Here is a 20982-nt window from a genome sequence, read left to right on the forward strand (position 1 = left end):
TAGAAGACTTTAGAATGGATTTTTCCATAGGGAACTCAATACAATGAGCATTTTTTGGAGTTACAATACAGTGAAACAGACAATAGTCCCTTTTTTAGCCTTTCAAACCACACTGTATGGCCCTGTCATTTGTAAGTGGCTAATTTATAGAAATGAGTATCCTTTCGTGAGACCATGATAGTCTCACGAAAGGATACATTTTCAGTACTAAACATTGATGTCATTAACGAAAGCCCTTTATCTGCCTTAACCTAAAGGATTTCTTTAACGTTTAAGCTGAGAACATGTTTTTCTATGGATTTGAGAAAGAAAAAGCTATTTATTTCAGTCTACGCTTTACCCTTTTAGTGTTTCATAATATATGGTGGTTAATAGATTGTTACAAATTGTGTCTCTACTACTTATAGCTATTAAAAAACACAGAGAGAAATCAAAATCAAAACTATAAACCAAAACTTCAAAGCAAACTGCCTCTTAGGAGTTTATGGTTTGAATAAGGCAGGTGTAAATATAACAAATCAATTACATTTTATTTCAAAGTAGCATCAATACATTATAAGGTCCTGTGTATTGGAATTAAATATTTAGATTTTCATCGGAATCTTCAATGGATTTGTGTTAAGTTTCTGTGTTAACAGAAAACTAAAAATCAATCACGTATATTTGCCAAAGGGCCAGACTCGGCTCACTTGTCATTATGTATCTAATAATAGTGAATTTGTTAGTGTTACATGACATCATTCTGTCATTCAAGCAACACTAGATGAGGGGACTAATTCATCGTGAGAGTAGTATTATACAAGTTTAGTTCTTTAAAAAAGTTGCTATTGATACCTGATACCTGCATAAAACAATTTGATTCATTAAGATAAGATAAAAAATACTATTTTTAAATCCCAACTCAAAGTTGGATAAGATATTGAGTAAGTTTGGAAACTGTTTACAGCATCCGAAACAAAGTTAATTTAGCTCAAAAACAAATAAATACATATAATATCACTAAAAATGCACCCGCGGGTCTGATTACAGCCACATCTTTTGAGTTAAGAAATCACTTAAATAGAACCTGTGTCTCAAACTGAAGTAGGCTAATAGATCTCACAAAGGAACACATGCCACAATCTAAAGAATCAGACAAAGTCAGTCACACCTGTCAGTGTGGAAAGAGTTACAAAGCCACTCAGGACCTTCTTGCAGCTTTTACATTTACTTGGATTATCTTTGTTTAATATTAAAATTAGTTTCATCATCTGAAACATTTTAATATGACAAATATGTAAAAAAAAAAAAAAGTAGAAATCAGGAGGGTGCAACTTTTTCACTGCACTGTAGTTGAGACTGAGGCTACGTCCACACGTACACGGGTACTTTTGAAAACGCAGATTTTTCTGTGCGTTTGCGTCTTTCGTCCACACATAAACTGCATTTTCGATCACTGAAAATGGAGATTTTTTAAAAACTCCTGCCAGGGTGGAGATTTTCGAAAACTCAGTTTTTGCGTTTATGTGTGGACGAGGAAAACAGAGATTTACTCACACAACGTCAAAGGTGTGTGCCGTTTTTGACGTGAGATACATTTCTACAATGGCAGATGTAGACAAAATACTGTTGCTGTTAATCTGTCTATCTGCAGTTTATACACGCTTACATATACACACATGCAGTTACTGTCCCACCATTTAGAAAGACAGAGGCATCAGAGGCATTCTCCATTCAACACAGACGCTCTCACAACCTACATCCTGACTCTGATGTCGGTTTGGAATAAATTTAATTTTTTTAAAATTAAAATTTATGCATGCTGTATGCATTTTGTTCATTCCTAAATTGTGAGTCTACACCAGCCAAAATACTGTTTTGGTTGAAATGAAGGCACTTGAAAAGTAACACAAAATTAGCTACCTTTCCCGAAAAACACAAAAACTTTCCAGAAGTACTGCAGGTTTGCATAAAACCCTGTTTACTCTTTCCCTCCCAGGCTTCTAGACTTCTGTTTGGCCAACATTTCCGACACAGCTAGGATTTGGCATGTTCTTGACAACGTTTGACAGCGTTTTTCGCGTTTACATGTGGACGGAGATATTTTTCAAAACTGCACGTGTGGACGGAATAATATATATATATATAAAAAAAAAACGAAAATGGAAAATCTGTTTTCAAAAATACCTGTGTACATGTGGGCGTAGCATGAAGTAAATGCAGTACATTATATAGTAAATGAGAGCAGCCAGTGCATTTATTTGAAGTCTAAAATCACACATGGATATAGTAAACCCATAAGATTGTGCTGTCTATAGTACTGTATAAGAAGAAATACAAAGTTAAAGTTAAAGTTGCCATGTAAATATGTCAATAGTATTTTTCACATTGGGGGTTATTTCAGAAACTCAAGTTTTGATTCGTTTAACAGTTTAGTTTGACAGGGTACCTGCCCAATTCCTACTGGCAGTGGTTACAAATGAATGTTTTAAAGTACTTGTCAGCAAGTGAGATGGCAACAAGAAAGGCCATTACATTGTAAAAGTACATTTTTAATTCAATGCATTTCTATTTATATAGCGCCAAATCACAGCAACAGTTGCCTCAAGGTGCTCTATGCTGTAACATAAGACCATACAATAATACAAAGAAAACCGAAAAAACCTCAACAATCATGTAACCCTCGGTGAGCTAGCACTTTGGTCAAAGTGGAAAGGAAAAACACCATTTAAACAGGAGGAAAACTCCAGCAGAACCAGGCTCAGAGAGGGACGGCCATCTGTCGCGACGTTTGGGGTGAGGGAGGAAGGCTGGATAGAGACACACTGTGAAGTATGTGTAGCTATAATTAACATTAAATATGAATTCTAAAACTGAATATGTTGCACCCCCTCACCGCCCATCATGAAAAACTGTTTACCCCACAGCATCCCCCACTTGAAACTGCTGTTTTTCATTTATCAGTAGCAACTGACGCTATGACCATACCTGTGATTGGTGCTAGAGGACATTTTGAATCAACACTTTGTGGTGACAATCAGTTTCTGCCAGCTACTAAGAAGCTCCGCAGCTCCACGGCACTGTTCTGATTTTTGGCTGAAGCGTGTCCTCAGGGGGAAATAAACAAGCTGGTAATGTGATATAGGAGATGCCACCAATGCCAACTTCCTATGCAGTAAGGTTAAGTAATGCAGTCATATGTAAAGTGAACCATATAACCAACAGGATCAATGTAAATGCTAAGGGGTGTTCAATGTTGGTAAAACAAAAATGAGCAACCTTCAGCTTCTAAAGACTTTGCCTAATTCAAAAATCCAAACTGTCAACACAAAAATAAAATATTCCATGCTCTACAACCTTGAAAGTAGAGAACTAATTGAGAATCTTATTTGGGACATCTTGCACAGTGTTTGTCTTGATGATTTTTTTCACAATAACATAAATTCTACCTCCTGCGATGACATGACAATATTGGAACTGTTAGTGGACAAAATCACTTTTTCATACTTTTTGAACATAGTTATGTACCCCTGGAGTATCTAGAGATATACCAAAAGAGCATCCCTTTTTTACTTGTATTGCTTTCTCCAGTGTTCAGAAAGCACATCTCTGATTAAGTTGTCCAGATTTTCAGCCAGCTCTGATGCGAAAGACCATTACTGAGATCTGCTGTGTGTAGTGTGTGCTAACCTAATCCTAGCTCCATTTATGTTACCTGTATACATCTGATTTTTGCATCGCTCTTATTTCTGCCACACAAAATGTATTTCATTAAAACCAAAAGATATTCTTATTTACTTGATGTACTTTATTTTCTATTTTTATGCAATACCCAAATGCATAATAAACCATTGTGTATGTGGTGTTATATGTTGGTAAAGCAAAAGTATTCTTATGAATTTGTTTCTGAGGATGTGATGCTGTAATGTAATGGATTACTTCTTAATGACTGTGATACTAAAATGTTACTTCTCTGAGTTAGAAATGAAATTAAATGTCAAGACACAAGAATTTAGAAATTTATATCATTTATTGAAGTCAAAATGTAAAATTAGCACATGTCCATGATGCGCCTCATGCTCATGAACCTCATCCCGCTCATTCCCATCTCCCTGAAGCTCCTGTACTCTCCGGGCCTCAGGTACATCATCCTGCCTCTGTAGTGGGCTTGCTCGTACATCAGCCAGTGGCCATCCATCACGTGGCACGACTGGCAGTCGGACATGCGGTAGCGGTCCATGATGCTGTCGCAGTCGTCCATCAGCTCGTACATCTGACCACCGAAGTTCTCCCTCTCATAGATCTTCATCCTGAACTGGCCTCTGTACTGTTTTATAGACACAAGACAAAATAAAATTAAGCATGAAACTTATGTTAATTCCAAAAAGGTCTTATATGGAAGTACCACCACTTTACACCTACCATGGGGATCATACGGCAAGACCTGATACCACCGCTCATGCCCATCATGCTCATGTAGTCAGCGTACTCGCCCCTCCTCATGAAATACTGGTTTCCCATGAAGTTGGGGCGGTCATAGACCATGAAGCAGCCGCTCTCCACCCTGCAGGAGTGACACCTGCTCAGGTAGGAGGACATGTCGGGACAGTCGCTCATGCACTCATAGGAGCGACCCTGGAAGTTCCTGTCCTCGTAGAAGATGATCTGAAAAAAGTACAATGGGTTTAAAGGACATTTTTACAATCATGCTCTCCAAGATAACTTAAGTATAGGCTAATTAATGTTGATTTAACAATTTAGTTTCCTACTTTGCCCATGTTGACTGCGGTGATTCAGGTCTCTTAGAGAACTGTTTTTGAACTGATGCACTGGCTGTCTGAACAAGTTGTATTTATACCTGGCCAGAGACAAAGACAGTTTGCCTGTCCATTGTTCAAAGCCCTGACACAGCAAGCTGTTATAGAAGCCTATACAGTTTTTAGTTGCTTACCCATATACCAACAAGGTCATAACCTCTTAACAGAATTTTCCTTTCACAAGAGCAGAGGTTGTTTTTTTTTTTTTAAATAAAAATAGCTTAGAACGTTATTTATATAGATGTGAATGACTTTTGAAAAGTATAGATTTTCTGCAAGCTGTATAGTACAATAGTGAGTTTATATGAACAAGCCAGATAGCAGTTATCAAGCCAGATAAATAGATAGTAGTTTGTGGATTTGTTTTCATCAGGTATGTAAAAGTGAGCCCCTCAAGGCTAATAATACGAACTTTTGCCAAACTCCTGAGTATGAGTTAAAGAGGGAAAAAGAAATAGTATACTTGGTGATTTGTTATAACTGAGTTTGAATTTGTGATTTTCAATGCTATGGCAGGTATTTGTATATTTAATTTGTTTTCAAGTGGTGGTATTTACAAAAAAAGAGAGTTGTTTGTTTGTTATTTCTGTCACGGACCCGGCTCTGGGGACTCAGGGTCCGTGGGCAGTGGGGACTATGACTGTTGTTGTTATTGTTATTATTATTATTATTATTATTATCATTATTATTATTATTATCATTATTATTATTATTATTATTATTATTTGGTGTGTTGTCTGCACTGCCCCTGTGCACATCTGTATGTAGGCAGGTGTGTGTGTGTGTTGCCTTTCTTCTGTGGCCAAGTTACAGGCACCTTCAGCCCTGGGGGTGTGGCCTAACTTGAGGGCTGGCCACACCCGAAGTCCTTGCCGCACACCTGCTCCTCATCTGGGCTTGTCGGGGGAGCTATTTAGATGAGCGATGGAGCTTCCACCGACGCTGGATTATTACGTTTGACTACACGTCAGTCTTCAAGCACAGTCAAGTGTGAGTGTATCCCTGCTGGGATAAGTGTGTAACGGCTGCCTCTATTGTTTTCCCCTCAGGAATAGTGTGGGACGAGAAAGAGCAGTGAGCACGGGGAGTGCAAGGGACACTGGGGCAGAGAGGGACTTTTGGGAAGAAGACACTACACGGGAGTCTGGGAAACTGGGGATTTATTGTTGTTTACTTCACCACCTTGTAAATAAACACTGTTGCACTGAAGAGTCCGGCGTTTGGGTCCTATTTCCCCATCTCCCCACGGTCTGCCAGCCAGACCGTGACAATTTCATGAACAGAATAAATGATTTCAGCAGATTCATATTGTGCAGATGAATGTATATGTTCTTTAGTCTTCATCTTTTGACATTTTCCATTGCTATGAAGTTTTAAAAATAGGAATTGGGCCGTGAGATCATTAGGTATTTAGTCTTTTTTTTTTTTTTACTTTCATTGTCTTTCTTTTGAATAATTTTGATAATAATTTCTGATCATAAACTATTTTCATAAAAAAGATCAAACACCTTGAAAAAACACCACTTTAGAAAAGGAAATAACTGTATTCATTGCACTTCTACAAGCTTTACTTCCTCTTTTCACACAGACATGTTCCCTCTGTTGAAGTAGTTTTAAAGTGTTTGCAGTACATTTCTAAAAGGCAGTTGTGGAGGAAAGGTTTGTTCTTGCTCATTAAGGAGTTCTTTGATTGGACTGTCATCTGGGGAGTTTGGATGTCAAAACAAAGCCTTGGAATCTCTGTTGTGTGTCACAAGTCACTTCAGAGCTAAGTTCAGGCAGACGCTCAGTGTCAAAGTAAGATCCACAGGAATGCAATGCTCTAAACTTTTCTGGAAAAGCAAAGGATTGTAACAGAATGATCAATACTCATTAATCACCTCGCCTCATTAGTGGTTTTAATATTGTGGCTGAGAACCTTTTCTCTCCAAGTTTTTTAAAACTGAGTTGAACAAAGTTACTGTGGCATCTTCTACTCTTCCCACTAGCCTGTAGAGAGACCGGGTCAACCACCTGCTGTTTTTCTCAAGATCGCCTACCTCACCAGTTTTCAAATATTTTTATCAAAACTGATTTAAGTGCAAATGATCTGAAATCATTTAGGATTGTAGGGGAACTGGATTTAGAGGCAGCACAGTGGTTCCGTGGTTAGCATCACTGACTCACAGTAAGAAGGTCCTGGGTTTGAATCCTTAGATGGCTGGGGTTTACATGTTCTTACTATACTGAGACAGACAGCCACATGTTCTTACATCTGCATCCATGGCCAACTGAGAATCACCATTAACCTAATGCATATGGACTGTAAGAGGAAACTGGAGTATCTAGAAGAAACACATGCAGGGACAGTAAGAAAAAAAGATAAACTCCACCTGGAATTCCACAACCATCAAATATGGTCAGCTGGTAAAATTTATTTGAAACCTACTCTTCCAGTTTCTCCATATGAGCCACTGACTTTTCGTTGGTGCCTTGCTTTTATCGGTCAGTTCTCAAACGTCATCTCTGTTGTGGTCATGTTACTTATTCAGGCATTCTAATTGGCTCTCGAGCAGTCTGTCAAAACCAATCAGGGTAAAGATTTGGTGAAATATATTCACCTGAATACTCAGATAGTTGAAGAAAAACACTACACAATTATGTTCCTTATATCTTTGTACTGTTATTGCCTTTCAGATTAATTTCTCCTTTTGCAAATCAGAACATCACTACTGCTGACATTGTGCTTTTCAGCTGGCAGAATGGAACTACATCCATAAACTATATCACTTTGATGCTCCAAAACAATGACTACTACTAATAAATACTGATAATTTGTTGACCCTGAACCCAAAATGAAGCAAATCTCTTCATATATATGGATGCATATCCATATATCGCTGTCTACCACAGCTGACTTCTACAAATCAAATAGAAACAGGTGGTAATTCAGTCTTTTGGAGATGCCATTCAAAAGAAGAATGAAAACATGTTTTTTACTCGGTGGTTTCCACTGATACTCAATGCATTTGAATTCAGTATGAATGATCTTAAAAAGGTTCACAGTGATGAAAGTAAATGTCATGACACAAGAATTTAGAAATTTATATCATTTATTGAAGTCAAAATGTAAAATTAGCACATGTCCATGATGCGCCTCATGCTCATGAACCTCATCCCGCTCATTCCCATCTCCCTGAAGCTCCTGTACTCTCCGGGCCTCAGGTACATCATCCTGCCTCTGTAGTGGGGCTGCTCGTACATCAGCCAGTGGCCATCCATCACGTTGCAGGACATGCAGTCGGACATGCGGTAACGGTCCATGATGCTGTCGCAGTCGTCCATCAGCTCGTACATCTGACCACCGAAGTTCTCCCTCTCATAGATCCTCATCCTGAACTGGCCTCTGTGCTGTTTTATAGACACAAGACAAAATAAAATTAAGCATGAAACTTATGTTAATTCCAAAAAGGTCTTATATGGAAGTACCACCACTTTACACCTACCATGGGGATCGTACGGCAAGACCTGATACCACCGCTCATGCCCATCATGCTCATGTAGTCAGCGTACTCGCCCCTCCTCATGAAATACTGGTTTCCCATGTAGTTGGGGTGGTCGTAGACCATGAAGCAGCCGTTCTCCACCCTGCAGGAGTGACACCTGCTCAGGTAGGAGGACATGTCAGAGCAGTCGCTCATGCACTCATAGGAGCGGCCCTGGAAGTTCCTGTCCTCGTAGAAGATGATCTGAAAGAACAACAAAGCTCGTTAGAATAGGAATCCACAGATTGTTTTTTTAATGAATAAACATCTTTCCCATGCTTTACATACTCTGCCCATGGTCACGGTCTTCTGGTGGTTCCTCAGGACTGAGCTGTGGCTTCTGTGTATTCCTGTCAGTGGTAGCTGTTACTTTTATACCTGCAGCGTGGGAACATAGGATGTGTGGCGTCTATTGTGCAAACCCCTGACCCAGCAACACAGCATAGAAGCCTACTGAGCAGTCAGGGAACTAAAGGGTTATTTTGTGACGCCACACTAGTGGAAATGCATGTAGTGTATACATGTGGTATTGTTGCTACACATAAAGAAAATAAATAGAAGCTTCCAACTGTAGTATGACAAGCATTTCTGTCTTCAGTGTAAAGGACATTTCATTTACTAACAGATGTTTTTGAAGTCATTATATGTTTATGTAAAAATATAAAACACTATAAATATAAACATGAACACTGTAGAGATCATTTCCTTTTTTGAGGTATGAAAACACACAAAAACTGATTTATTGTCCAGTTAAGTAGAGCATTAGATGCGGATCAGAAAACAGAAAAAAATAAGTTGTCAGGGAGATATGGTGGAGAGCCTGTGCAATATGTAAAGGTAGAAAGTTTTAGTGTTTTCTTCTCTTTTGTTTTTAGAAATTTGTTCAGCTACAAGTGAGCAACATGATAAGATTTAAAAACATGAATAACTGAAACATTTCATGTAATCAATTTCCTCTGAACTAATAATTTAAATAAACTGAGCATTTTTTGGCTGCTCGTGAGGAGTGCAAGTTGTGGGAATACTAATATGTGAACAAGTTAAAATGATGAAGTTAGAAAACAGCATCCAGCACTAAGTCTGTCAGGATACCATTTAATAAGATTCACTGCAGAGTTGCTGTTTATTTGGTTCAAATGAACAGACAACATGAGATCAGGTTGGTATAGACATTTATCACAGTGGGCAATTTGACCAGTTTTAATAGGAAAAGCATCACCAAATTATTTATATCTGCAATGGTTGTGCTCCATAAAAAGATAACTTCACTTATGTCTTCAGACTTTCTACTTGTTATGGATTGTATACGGATCAGAAAACAGAAAAAAATAAGTTGTCAGGGAGATATGGTGGAGAGCCTGTGCAATATGGATATTATGGACTATAATGGGATTGTTTAATCCCATTATAGTGGGATTAAACAATCCCACTATAATGTTTTTGTTACATTTCCACCAGAAAAACATTGCCATATTCAGTCAGCATTACCTCGAGAATGTAAAGGCCAAAATGAGCAACCTTCAGCTTATAAAGACTTTGCCTGCTTCAAAAATCCAAACTGTCAACACAAAAATTAAATATTCCACGCTCTACAACAGGGGTCTCAAACTCGCGGCCCGGGGGCCACTTGCGGCCTACATCACCCCTACGTGAAGAAATATAATGCAATTTGACCCTTGAAGTTAATTTTTTTGTTGGGGAGGATTTGTTTGTTGTTGAGTCCAATGTTAAAATAAGTTCTTTAAAAAGCACAAAGTGATTTAATAAGGCAATATGAGCAGAGAGCACAAACATGTTGAGGGATTGACTTTGTTAGTTATTTGTAAAGAAAAGTTTTCACTTATGTCTGCACTGTCATTTTGTTAAATACAAACAGTTATAGTTATTATATTCATTTGGTAGTTCATGAAAGGCTTCAATTAGTTAAGAGTGAGAAAAAACATTTACATTTTCATAAATATTTGTTTGTTTGTTTTATTGTACAACCTTAACACTAAAGTGGCCCTCACATGAGATGACAGTGCCACAGCTCATTGAAGTTTGGGACCCATGCTCTTTCAGCCAGCTCTGATGCGAAAGACCATTACTGAGTAGCCCTTTTAAATTCTTGTCAAACAGCTGTGTTCCAACATTGTCATGACCTTGCTAGCTTACATAAAAGTAAAGTGTTCTCTTGTGGCTCTAAATCTTCCTTCCTTCAGGATCCAGAACAAACAAGATGCGGAAGCTTCTTTTAGTTTATATGCAGTGTCCTCACCACAGCTGTAAAATCTCCATCTTTAGGACACGCAGGGCAAGTAGAGCTATCATTACCCTTCACTTTCATTATTGATGGCCATTATGAGAATTGTAACAAGTAGAAAGTCTGAAGACATAATGACATATCAAGACCAATAGGCTGGGATTGAGTATAAGTTACTGGGTGCGCTGTGTGTAGTGTGTGCTAACCATTTATGTTACCTGTATACATCTGATTTATGCATCGCTGTTATTTCTGCCACACAAAATGTATTTCAATAAAACCAAAAGATGTTCTTATGTACACACTTTCTGTTTCTGTTTTCACAGAGCAGAACAGGAAATTAAAACTGACTGAAAAGCAGCCCTATGCTAACCAGGAGTGCACCATGCATTAACATAAATAAAAGACAACTGTTGTTCTGTAATGTCGGCTTTATTTACATTTAAGTAATTTATTTTTCAGTGGCATGTGCTTCATATGACACCACACATTTCATAAGTAGAAGAATTAAGTGACACTGTGGATAAACTATCAACAGTAAGAGCAGCCAGTTGCTGATAATTCATGCACTTTTCTCTCAGGTTTGTGAGTTTGCCAGGGAAGTCGACCCAAATGATGAACTGAAACAGATATGAACTGTTTATTAACAGTTTATTTATTTTGTCTGTCTTGCCTAACAGGATTCCATGATACGTCTGATGGATCCAATCCTCATGTCCGTGGGACCCATTCCCATCTCCCTGAAGCTCCTGTACTCTCCAGGTCTCAGGTACATCATCCTGCCTCTATAATGAGGCTGCTCGTACATCAGCCAGTGGCCATCCATCACGTTGGCAGACTGGCAGTCAGACATGCGGTAGCGGTCCATGATGTTCTCGCAGTCGTCCATCAGCTCGTGCATCTGACCACCGAAGTTATCCCTCTCATAGATCTTCATCCTGAAAGGCCCTCTGTGCTGTGAAAGGACAGATCATTACTTTATCAGCAATATTAGAGTTGTTGTTTAACACATATAGCTGCAGAAAATAGAAGTAGATAGAAGTAAAGCACAAAATGATTAAGAAGCTTACAAGTTTGTGCACAGCACATGCAAGCAAAAAATATTCTCAGTGCCTGATAGATGCTTTTATTTTGAAACATGTGGGGTACCCCATAGTTTCTGTGTATTTCTATATATTTTCAGGTCTTACATACCATGGGAATCATGCGGCAGGAACGGATGCAGTCGCTCATGCTCATTCCCATCAGCCGCTGGTTGTCAGGGTACTCTCCCCTTCTCACCAGCATCTGGTGACCCATGTAGTTGGAACGTTCGTACACCATGAAGCAGCCGCTCTCCACCCTACAGGAGTTGCAGCGGCTCAGGTAGGAGGTGAGCTCAGCACAGTCACTGCTGGTCTCATAGGAGCGACCCTGAAAATTCCTGTCCTCATAGAAGATGATCTGAAAATAAAACAGTTTAATGTATGATTTAATCAAGTGTTTATTGGTCTCAATTACAGCAACAGTTTGTAAATTTCTCTCTTACTCTGCCCATTTTGGTCGTCAATTCTGTCCCTGATTCCACTCGTACTTGGCCCAGCCAAGCTCTCTGTCACTTTTATACCCATCATGATGGCTAAATGATCTATGGAGCCATTGTTTTGAATATCTTACTCAGCAGGATACCATACAGGGCTATAATGTTTGTTAAATCGCTCTGTAAATGGTTATTATTCCAGACTGTATGCATCTGGTGCAGTGCCAACCTCTGTGGCTCTCATATGGGGTACAGGTGGGTGACAGTGAACAGATGTATCAGCTGGGACTCTTTGTACTGTCAGTGATTGCTGTGTGTTGAAAAGCATTCTGTTACTCTTATGTGAATGCATATCAGAGCTGAGCAACTGATCAAATGTACAAATGCTTCAACTTTAGATTTAAACACAGTTACATTTGTGAAGAAAAGACTGTAGTTTTTACATCACAGCATTTACATCTCCGCAAACACATTTACTAGTTACCAATACTGACTGGTGATCACGGTCTACCACTGCATCATGTACATCAGCGGTCCCCAAACCCCAGGCCAAGTCCGTGAGTCCTTTGGTACCGGGCTGCGAGAGTTGAGGCTTGGGTGTGAAATTGATGGTTTTCGGGGTTTTTAATCAGTTTTTATCATTATTTGTTTTAATCATTTTTATCCCTGGGTCTTTTCCCGTGTGTTATGAATAAATCGTCTTTTTTTTGGTACCAGTACTGCTTTTATTTTGTTGTATTTATCTGCGACACCTTAAAGGCCTGTCTGTGAAAATATTGTCAGACATAAACCGGTCCGTAGCAAAAAAAAGGTTAGGGACCTCTGATGTACATAATCCTCAGCATTGTATGTATCTATATCCAGTGTTGGGGAGTAACGGAATACATGTACCGCCGTTACGTATTTAAAATACAAAATATGAGTAACTGTATTCCGTTACAGTTACCGTTTAAAAAGGTGGTATTCAGAATAAAGTTACTTTGTTGAAATAAATGGATTACACTGCGGTACTTTCCTGTTTCATTTTGTCGCGGGTCAGGACTGTTTGGGTTTTGTTTGACAGCTACGTTCTGTTGTTCCAGGCGGCAGCGTTACGGTTGCCATGGTTACATGGTGACGCTCTCTCTCTCTCTCTGCGACTGTGTGTTTCCTGGGTGAGAGAGCGCCTTTTCGTTGTTGTTGTTGTTGTTGTTGTGCTAAGCTAACAGGCAGAATGCTACAAGCATAGCTCTAAAGAATGTAGCATTATGGGCAGTGTAGTCCGTGCTGCAGGGAGAATGGACTGCCATACACGTTATATGTCTGTGAGTGCGAGGAGGGAGAAAAAGGCGAGTGGAAAGGTACGAGTTGTCATCGAGGAAAAACAGGAGATGGAAGCATGTAAATATAATAATAACCACTGCAGCCAAGAAGAGTGCCTGACGAGCCCAGTTGTAAGTAAGCTATTAAGACTCGACTGTACACCGTGTTCGTGTTTTCCTCCGAAAACAATAAGTTCCGTTGGAGCAGCCTTTCAACGCCTCTCTCTGTCTCTCGCAAGAAAAGTTGACCCACACAACAAAGTAAAGCTATTTTTCGGCTACAAGCCGACAGGGACCCCGCCGTATTAGTCAGAGGTCCCTTTACTACAGTTCAGAGTCGCGGACCTTCAGTAATAGTAATAAATCACACAGCAATAGTACATTCATGTAGTTGTAAAAAGCATGATAATATATTAAGTAATCCAAAGTATTCAGAATACGTTACTGTCATTGAGTAACGTAACGGAATACGTTACAGAATACATTTTGGGGCATGTATTCTGTAACGGAATACATTTTAAAAGTAACCTTCCCAACACTGTCTATATCCATATATATCTATTAGGGGTGCAACGATACTCGTATCGATATTGAACCGTTCGATACAGTGCTTTCGGTTCGGTACACATATGTATCGAACAATACAAAACTTTAAATTTATTTTATCAACTTTCCTTCTGACGATGCTGTCTGTGTTGAGCGCTCAGTGGATCTGCGCTCGACAGTGCAGCCTAGGCGGAGTAGTCGAACGCAGATTCACTGAGCGCAGGGCAAGCCAGCGAGACAGAAGTTAAGCTCTCCTTGCAACATGGCAAATTGAACCTCCCCCACCCTCATTCAGATCTGGTGTTTGGAACTACGCCACGCAATGCTCAATTACATGGGTGGGAGCTAGTGTGTTAGCGCAGTTAGCTCGTTAACGTGTTGGCTGTCCAGCCCCACGCACGGGGCGATCCACGGTAGCTCGTTAACGGAGATTTGCCGTGTTGTGCCGTTAACGTCATTTAAACGAGATTAACGCTGACAGCACTAGTGGGAACACAACGAATATGACTGCACATTTACTCCGACAGCATCCTAGTGCAAAGACAAGTGGAAGCCGACAAAAACAACAAGCACGCATGCTACAAACTTTACCCGAGTCATTTAGACAGCCGTTAGCATGTGATTCTCCTTATGGGGAGCTGATATGTTTAATATGCTGCTGAGACTATAGCCCAGAAGAAGCGTGTTTAATTGTATGTGTGATATTACTAATAACATTTATTGTGAATACAAATCATTCAGTCTAAACTGTGTGTTGTAACCTGTGTAGCATATAAAATCCAGAGTGTCTTCACCATTGCTTTTGAAACATGACATGACAATCAAGGAAATGCATATCCTGCTTTTTTATCATTTTGACTCTCATATTGACCATATTTTACAAAAGGAGAAGCATGACTTGAAACTAGATATAAAGAAACTTGAGATCATGAACTGTTTAGTTTGGCCTGAGATCAAGAGAAATAAATGGGAATTTTATTTTAGATTTTTGCAATTCTTTTTGCAACAAGAGGCGGCACCTCCTGTTGGAGAAAGAAATCTGGTTTAAGGCACACATCTTTTATATACACTGTTGTGACAATGTGTAATTTAACTGCATTTTGTACATATTTCTGCAACATGATATTTTCATAGCAGATATAATACTGTCTTAAGTTACACATGTGCTCTTGTATTATTATTGTATGCGTTGTAGGATCTTCTCTAATGGAGATTGGGGCAACTATTTTTGTGATTATTATAAATAAACTAGAATTGCATTAGAAATTAGAGGAATTGAATATCCCTCTATTATGTATGCTATTATAGCTCTGTAGTGTGCTTTTTAGCATGAGTTCATATATTACAGTGTAGTTGACACCCGACTCCCCCCCCCCCCCCCCCCCCCCCCCCCACACACACACACACACACTACCATGTATTCATATCTTTGTGGGAACGTCTAACTGACATAATGCCTTCCCTAGCTCCTTACCCTAACCATAACCTAATTGTAACCCTGACACTAAAACCACATTTTGAGTCTGAAAAATACCTTTAAACTTGTGGGGACTGGGATTCTGTCCCCATAAGAATTGTTGGTTCCCAAAAGTATAGTAAACTTACAGTTTTGGTCCCCACAGAGATATGAATACACAGTCACACACAAACACGTACACACCCACCCGCACACACGTACATCACAAATCTACTCAATATCAGATGGCATTAGTTTAATCTTTCACTTTATTATTCAGCGCATTATTTTCCTTTGCATCAACAGGAATCCATTATACGTCTAGCAGAGCTGAGCCTCATGCCACTATATCCGATATCTCTCATGCTCCTGTACTCTCCAGGTCTCAGGTAGACCATCCTGCCTCTGTAGTGGGGCTGCTCGTACATCAGCCAGTGGCCATCTATCACATTGCATGACTGGCAGTCAGACAGGCTGTAGCGGTCCATGATGTTGTCGCAGTCGTCCATCAGCTCGTGATTCGGGCCCTGGAAGTTCTCCCTCTCATAGATCCTCATCCTGTAAGAGCCTCTGTGCTGTTAGTTAAAGGAGGAGAGGAAACGTTGGACCGTTAAAGGCTACAGTGAAATGTTGCTGATATCAGATTTGCAGACTTAGTGTGTGAAAAGCAGTTTCATCAGCTCAACAATATCATAGTTTCTAATATCATATAAACTATGATATTATATGAACTAGACATGTTTTCCTTGTTGTAATCCCTGAGTACCTGAGGAATTAATCGGCAGGATCGGATAGAGTCACTCATGCCAAAAGACATGTAATCCGAGTACTCGCCCCTCCTCAGAAAATACTGGTTCCCCATGTAGTTGGGGCGATCGTAGACCATGAAGCAGCCGCTCTCCACCCTGCAGGAGTTGCAGCGGCTCAGGTAGGAGGACATGTCAGAGCAGTCGCTCATGCACTCATAGGAGCGACCCTGGAAGTTCCTGTCCTCGTAGAAGATGATCTGTGGAAAAGAAAGAAAAAACTTTACAAAATTGATTTAGAAAAGATGTCAGAGCTGACCTTCTCTTTTATTTCTCTCCATTGTTCATCTGCAGAGTTTGTCTTAAATTTGAAAAGTGCTTGTTTTCCGGTCTGCTCTCTGCATACCTTGCCCATGTTTGATGTTCTGTATTTGTGGGAAACTGTCCAACAACCTGTGGCTGCCAGACAGCTTTTATACTTGATACGCGCTGTAACAGGGTTTTGTCATTCAAATTATCTGGAAGCTGATGAATAAGCAGCTCTGCGATCGCTGTTAATTTCATTTGTGCCATCACGATCCAGAACAAAGGGAGGGGAAGTGGATGGAAGACACAAGGCCGGAGAGGAGGGAGGAGAACTGAGCTACAGTTTCTACATGTCTTCACACAAATCTTCATTTGGTCACATTTAACCTGTGTGTTTGGCTTAATTGTTGTACTTTGTTTGGATGTATCAATTCAGACCAGTAAGAATTCACTATCATCATTTTCAAACGACCATAGGTTTACTTTACTGCATCTGCAAAAATTTGTATTTGCAATCATAATGCCATGGAATGCAACACGTCTGTTTAAAGAAAAAAACAAAAACAAAACACACACACCCCTCCCCCATTAGTTTTGCAGGTCCTGTGATGAAGTGCATACAAGCTGCATTCTTTCTAATGGTCAGCAAGGGGCAACTATATGGTGGCAAAATCAAGTCTATCAAGTCAATCTTTCTATCTATCTGCAGTGGGGGAAATATTGATTTCCCCCACTGCAGATGCATTTGATTTTGAGAATACCAACCAAAGATCTAATATTTTGTTTTTCTCTGGCTTTTTCCCAGCTGTGTCTCCATGAGAATCTGTGAGTCATCCTCTATGTTTTGGAGAAAAGGAAAACAAACTGAAAATGCCAATACTTTGATGAACAGTTAAATAAGAACAGATTAGTATGACATACAGACAGCACAGGGTGAGGGTTGGGTAATAGATCATGACTGATCAATTATGGTCTATACCTCACAAGGTTAAAGAGATTTGGGAAAAAGAGCAAGAATGGAAATTAAAGAAGTCAGCGAATTTCTGCATTTGCTTTGAGCAAAACGTTTTTCAGTGTACAATGTATACAATGCATTATATAAGAGATACAAGAAAACCAAAAGCATTTACAATTAAGTGTATCGCTGGCAGTAATGATGGCTTTAACGTAGAGTGTTTAGTGTGTATTTAATCATTTTTAACTAGTTTAATGACTGTTTAGCATTTTTATGTAACTTTTGTATGTATTTAAACATACACAAGATCATCAGACTACTGAATTAAATGTAACTAAAATGAAAACCAAATTAAGTCTAACTCTATTTAATATGTACTATAATCAGAAACCATGCCCATCATGGAGCATCCTAAGCCAACAGTGACCTGTAATTACCAACCTTTTTGATCGCTCATCGAAGAAAATAACAGAAAATTTAATGGATATTATGTCCAATAGTACCACTGTTTATACAAGTCATATTATAGAAGATATTTAAACTTTAATTTGGCAGTCTGTGGGAGCGCACTTGTTTACAGGTGAAAAGGTCTTTAGATTAGCGTGCAAAATACATGAATCACTGACAAGAACAAGACAAATATGGATATAAATTATTGACAAAAGCAGCAAGAGATCCTATTTTCAGGGTTAAATACAGCCAACAGTCATCCAAAACTAAATAACTGCCTTGCTTCTTCTTGCCCTCATGATAAAATGCATTAGTTATCTCATCCTGCAAAAAACAGACTGTAAATGTGGATAAATAACCAAATGATTTCCAGGTGTACAAAAAGAGAGTGCTGACCGAGACTAAGAATTCAGTGGAAAAAACAACAACACATTTATCATCAAGTAGTAGTACTTTTACATGTCACATTTGGCACTTCTTTGATATGAGGCTATCACATGTAGACAAAGGGAAATCAAACTTGACCAAACCATTTTGCTGATATGCAAATCAAGGTAATTTAGATGACAATAGCTTTCCCTCGTCTGCACATTCTACTTTTCAATATAAGCCACAACACAGCTGCAGCTGGATGGCAGGCAAGCAATATCAGTAACAATGGTGAAGGTAAGGAACAAATGCTGTTTGAGTGAATAGAGTGCAAACTATCGCCTGTCTTATTTGCATAAGAAGTCAAAGTATTCTAATGTTGTAAAATACTGAGTAATTTTTGTATATTCATCTATCCAGATTGCGTTCTTTGAAGACAAGAACTTCCAAGGCTGTAGTTATGAGTGCAGTACTGACAGTCCTGACCTGACCTCATATTTTAGTCGCTGCAATTCCATTAAGGTGGATAGTGGGTGCTGGGTGCTGTATGAGCATCCCAACTACACAGGCTCCCAGTACATCCTGAGCCCGGGTGAATACCCCGATCACCAGCATTGGATGGGATTCAACGATGGCATCAAGTCATGTCGTTCAATTAAAAACGTAAGGCGGTAGACACTAACATTCATTCTTTAGAATTGATTTTCCTTTTTAATGTAACAGCTCTGACAATATCATAATGTGACCCAGTTTCTCCAAGGTTCAATAAGCCTATTCTAACAAGTTGTAGAGGAGTGCTTGGCTGCAGCAAAATACCACAGAGTGCACCAACCAAGCAGTAATCAGTCAAAGACCAACAGACAAAAAGGAGAGATAAAAGGCTCATGATTTGGCAGCTGGGTGCTTTATGCCCGTGCCAATGCACATCAATTATTTAAGGAAAGTGGGAAAACAGCCAAGAAACCATGTGTAGTTTTGAGTTCAAAGTATTATTATTTAATGCAAAACACCAACTTGATTTTGTGAGATTTGACTTGCTACAGGTCTATGGAAAATCCTGGAAGATCAGATTCTACGACAAGCAGGATTTTGGAGGCCAGGCAGCTGAGTGTGTCGAAGACTGCCCATCAGTTTATGAGACCTTCAAGTTTCGGGAATTGCGCTCCTGCGTAGTGATGGATGGTGCATGGGTCCTGTATGAGCAACCAGACTACCATGGACACCAGTATTTCCTGGAACGTGGAGAGTACCCCAACTATACAGACTGGGGCGCCAACTCCCCTGCTGCAGGATCCTTCCGAATGGTCACAGAACTCTAGAGCAGCAGCACCAAAGTAGGGTTCTGCAGCTTGTGAAAAAATTATCCAAGCCAACAATGTTCTTAATCTGACAAACGGATCAAGCTGCAGGACTCTGTATTCTAGAACATTGCTTGGTTATTGTTGGTTGTCTTGCTGATAAGACAACCAACAGAGTCTTGATACCATGGATGTCTTGTAACCTTTAAATAAGTTCTAGAACTCTTGAAGAAGATCCGGAAGTTCCTCCCTCCAACACTGTTTTTCCCTCCTATACCCTGTACTTCTTTCCAGCACTCCAAGTGCTATACTTAAATAAATAAATACCCTTCTTACTCATAACAATGCAGCCTCTGTTGCTTCTTATTACATTACCTGTTATGTCAGCTGCTTTTAGTCTCTCCTTCATCTTCTTTAAACCTTTTTTGAAGTTGCTTAAGTCAACCCAGAGGTCTAGTTATATATATGCATAATCAGATGAGAAAAAACAAGTAAATTTAACAACAGGAAGATGAAAGTTCTTTTACAAACCCATAAAAGTTAAACATTTTCAAATAATGCATGTTGCTGAGTGAAATGATGGCTGCATAAAGATAAAGACCCTCTTGCAAAGTTGTAGTTTTTACGTTTCCACTCTATGGCTCAGTACAAATATGTAAAATAAGATATAAAACGATGATATAGTGTTTATTTTCATTTGATCATTTTAGAAAAGTGTATGTACACTTTTTTGTATAAGCACTGATACACTGTGTTTATTACACTCTGTGGTACACACTAGGTTGCTATATCACTCTGTGGTTACTGAACTTTACTAAACAAATTAACTGAGTATAACATAAGCTTCATTTTTAGGCATCCTGCAGTATTTAGGTTCATGACGAAAATAACAGAAAAATGCATTTTCAGATGGCCATTTTCAACTGTAAAATCAAAAATCAATAATCACTGTACCAATATAGAACCTATAACATGAATAGGGCTAAACTTAAAATGATTGTTTTTACATTGATAAAATGCATCATAATTGAATTTCTTAACTTCCATCACATAACCATCACATTGCAAGTGACCTATTCTGGGTTAGGTTACATTTTGTCTTCTTACATATTTGAAATAGAATAATGGATAGTACACCTGTAGTATAAAGGGAAGAACTCCATCTAAGAGAGTTGATTTGAAGCTATTTCTATTTCAAAGACACACCCTAAGCTGCTGGCTGGTCATTGGTGGATGTGAACAGGTTATAATGATCTTGTAAGGTTATGAACTTACTAAAACATTGCTGTAATGTTCTCATATTTGTTAGTGTTGGTTTTAGCAAATTCCCTGATTGGGAACTTGACTCAAAATACTCTACTTTTATATGTTTTTTCTTTTTTCTTTTTTTTTGATATTGGGAATTTTTCCTAAGAGATATGATTTGTGAGTCCAGTGGTCCCTCGCTATAACGTGGTTCACCTTTTCGCAGCCT

At 39.1% G+C, this 20982-nt stretch overlaps 4 protein-coding genes across 4 annotated transcripts; 1 reads left to right on the plus strand and 3 right to left on the minus strand.

The window, feature by feature from the left end:
- Nucleotides 1-4014: 4014 nt before the first annotated feature.
- Nucleotides 4015-4796, minus strand: LOC308410561 (gamma-crystallin M3-like). The gene is made up of 3 exons (XM_080903965.1): nucleotides 4749-4796; nucleotides 4402-4644; nucleotides 4015-4306 (listed from the first exon to the last, which is right to left on the minus strand). Exons 1-3 carry the CDS (start codon nucleotides 4755-4757, stop codon nucleotides 4031-4033), a joined length of 528 nt encoding a protein of 175 aa, XP_080760091.1. The 5' UTR covers nucleotides 4758-4796; the 3' UTR covers nucleotides 4015-4030.
- Nucleotides 4797-7910: 3114 nt separating this feature from the next.
- Nucleotides 7911-8650, minus strand: LOC308410560 (gamma-crystallin M3-like; the record flags this gene model as incomplete). The annotated part of the gene is made up of 3 exons (XM_080903964.1): nucleotides 8609-8650; nucleotides 8282-8524; nucleotides 7911-8186 (listed from the first exon to the last, which is right to left on the minus strand). Exons 1-3 carry the CDS (start codon nucleotides 8615-8617, stop codon nucleotides 7911-7913), a joined length of 528 nt encoding a protein of 175 aa, XP_080760090.1. The 5' UTR covers nucleotides 8618-8650.
- A 2585-nt stretch (nucleotides 8651-11235) lies between these two features.
- LOC308410563 (gamma-crystallin M3-like) lies at nucleotides 11236-16384 on the minus strand (the record flags this gene model as incomplete). The annotated part of the gene is made up of 3 exons (XM_080903967.1): nucleotides 16151-16384; nucleotides 11757-12005; nucleotides 11236-11517 (listed from the first exon to the last, which is right to left on the minus strand). Exons 1-3 carry the CDS (start codon nucleotides 16340-16342, stop codon nucleotides 11236-11238), a joined length of 723 nt encoding a protein of 240 aa, XP_080760093.1. The 5' UTR covers nucleotides 16343-16384.
- Nucleotides 16385-18498: 2114 nt separating this feature from the next.
- On the plus strand, nucleotides 18499-19529 carry LOC308410435 (gamma-crystallin M2-like; the record flags this gene model as incomplete). Its single annotated transcript, XM_080903772.1, has 3 exons — nucleotides 18499-18507; nucleotides 18631-18873; nucleotides 19254-19529. 3 exons carry the CDS (start codon nucleotides 18499-18501, stop codon nucleotides 19527-19529), a joined length of 528 nt encoding a protein of 175 aa, XP_080759898.1.
- Nucleotides 19530-20982: the final 1453 nt, after the last annotated feature.

Source organism: Rhamphochromis sp. 'chilingali', assembly GCF_963969265.1.
Source record: "Rhamphochromis sp. 'chilingali' genome assembly, chromosome: 14".
NCBI lineage: Eukaryota > Metazoa > Chordata > Actinopteri > Cichliformes > Cichlidae > Rhamphochromis > Rhamphochromis sp. 'chilingali'.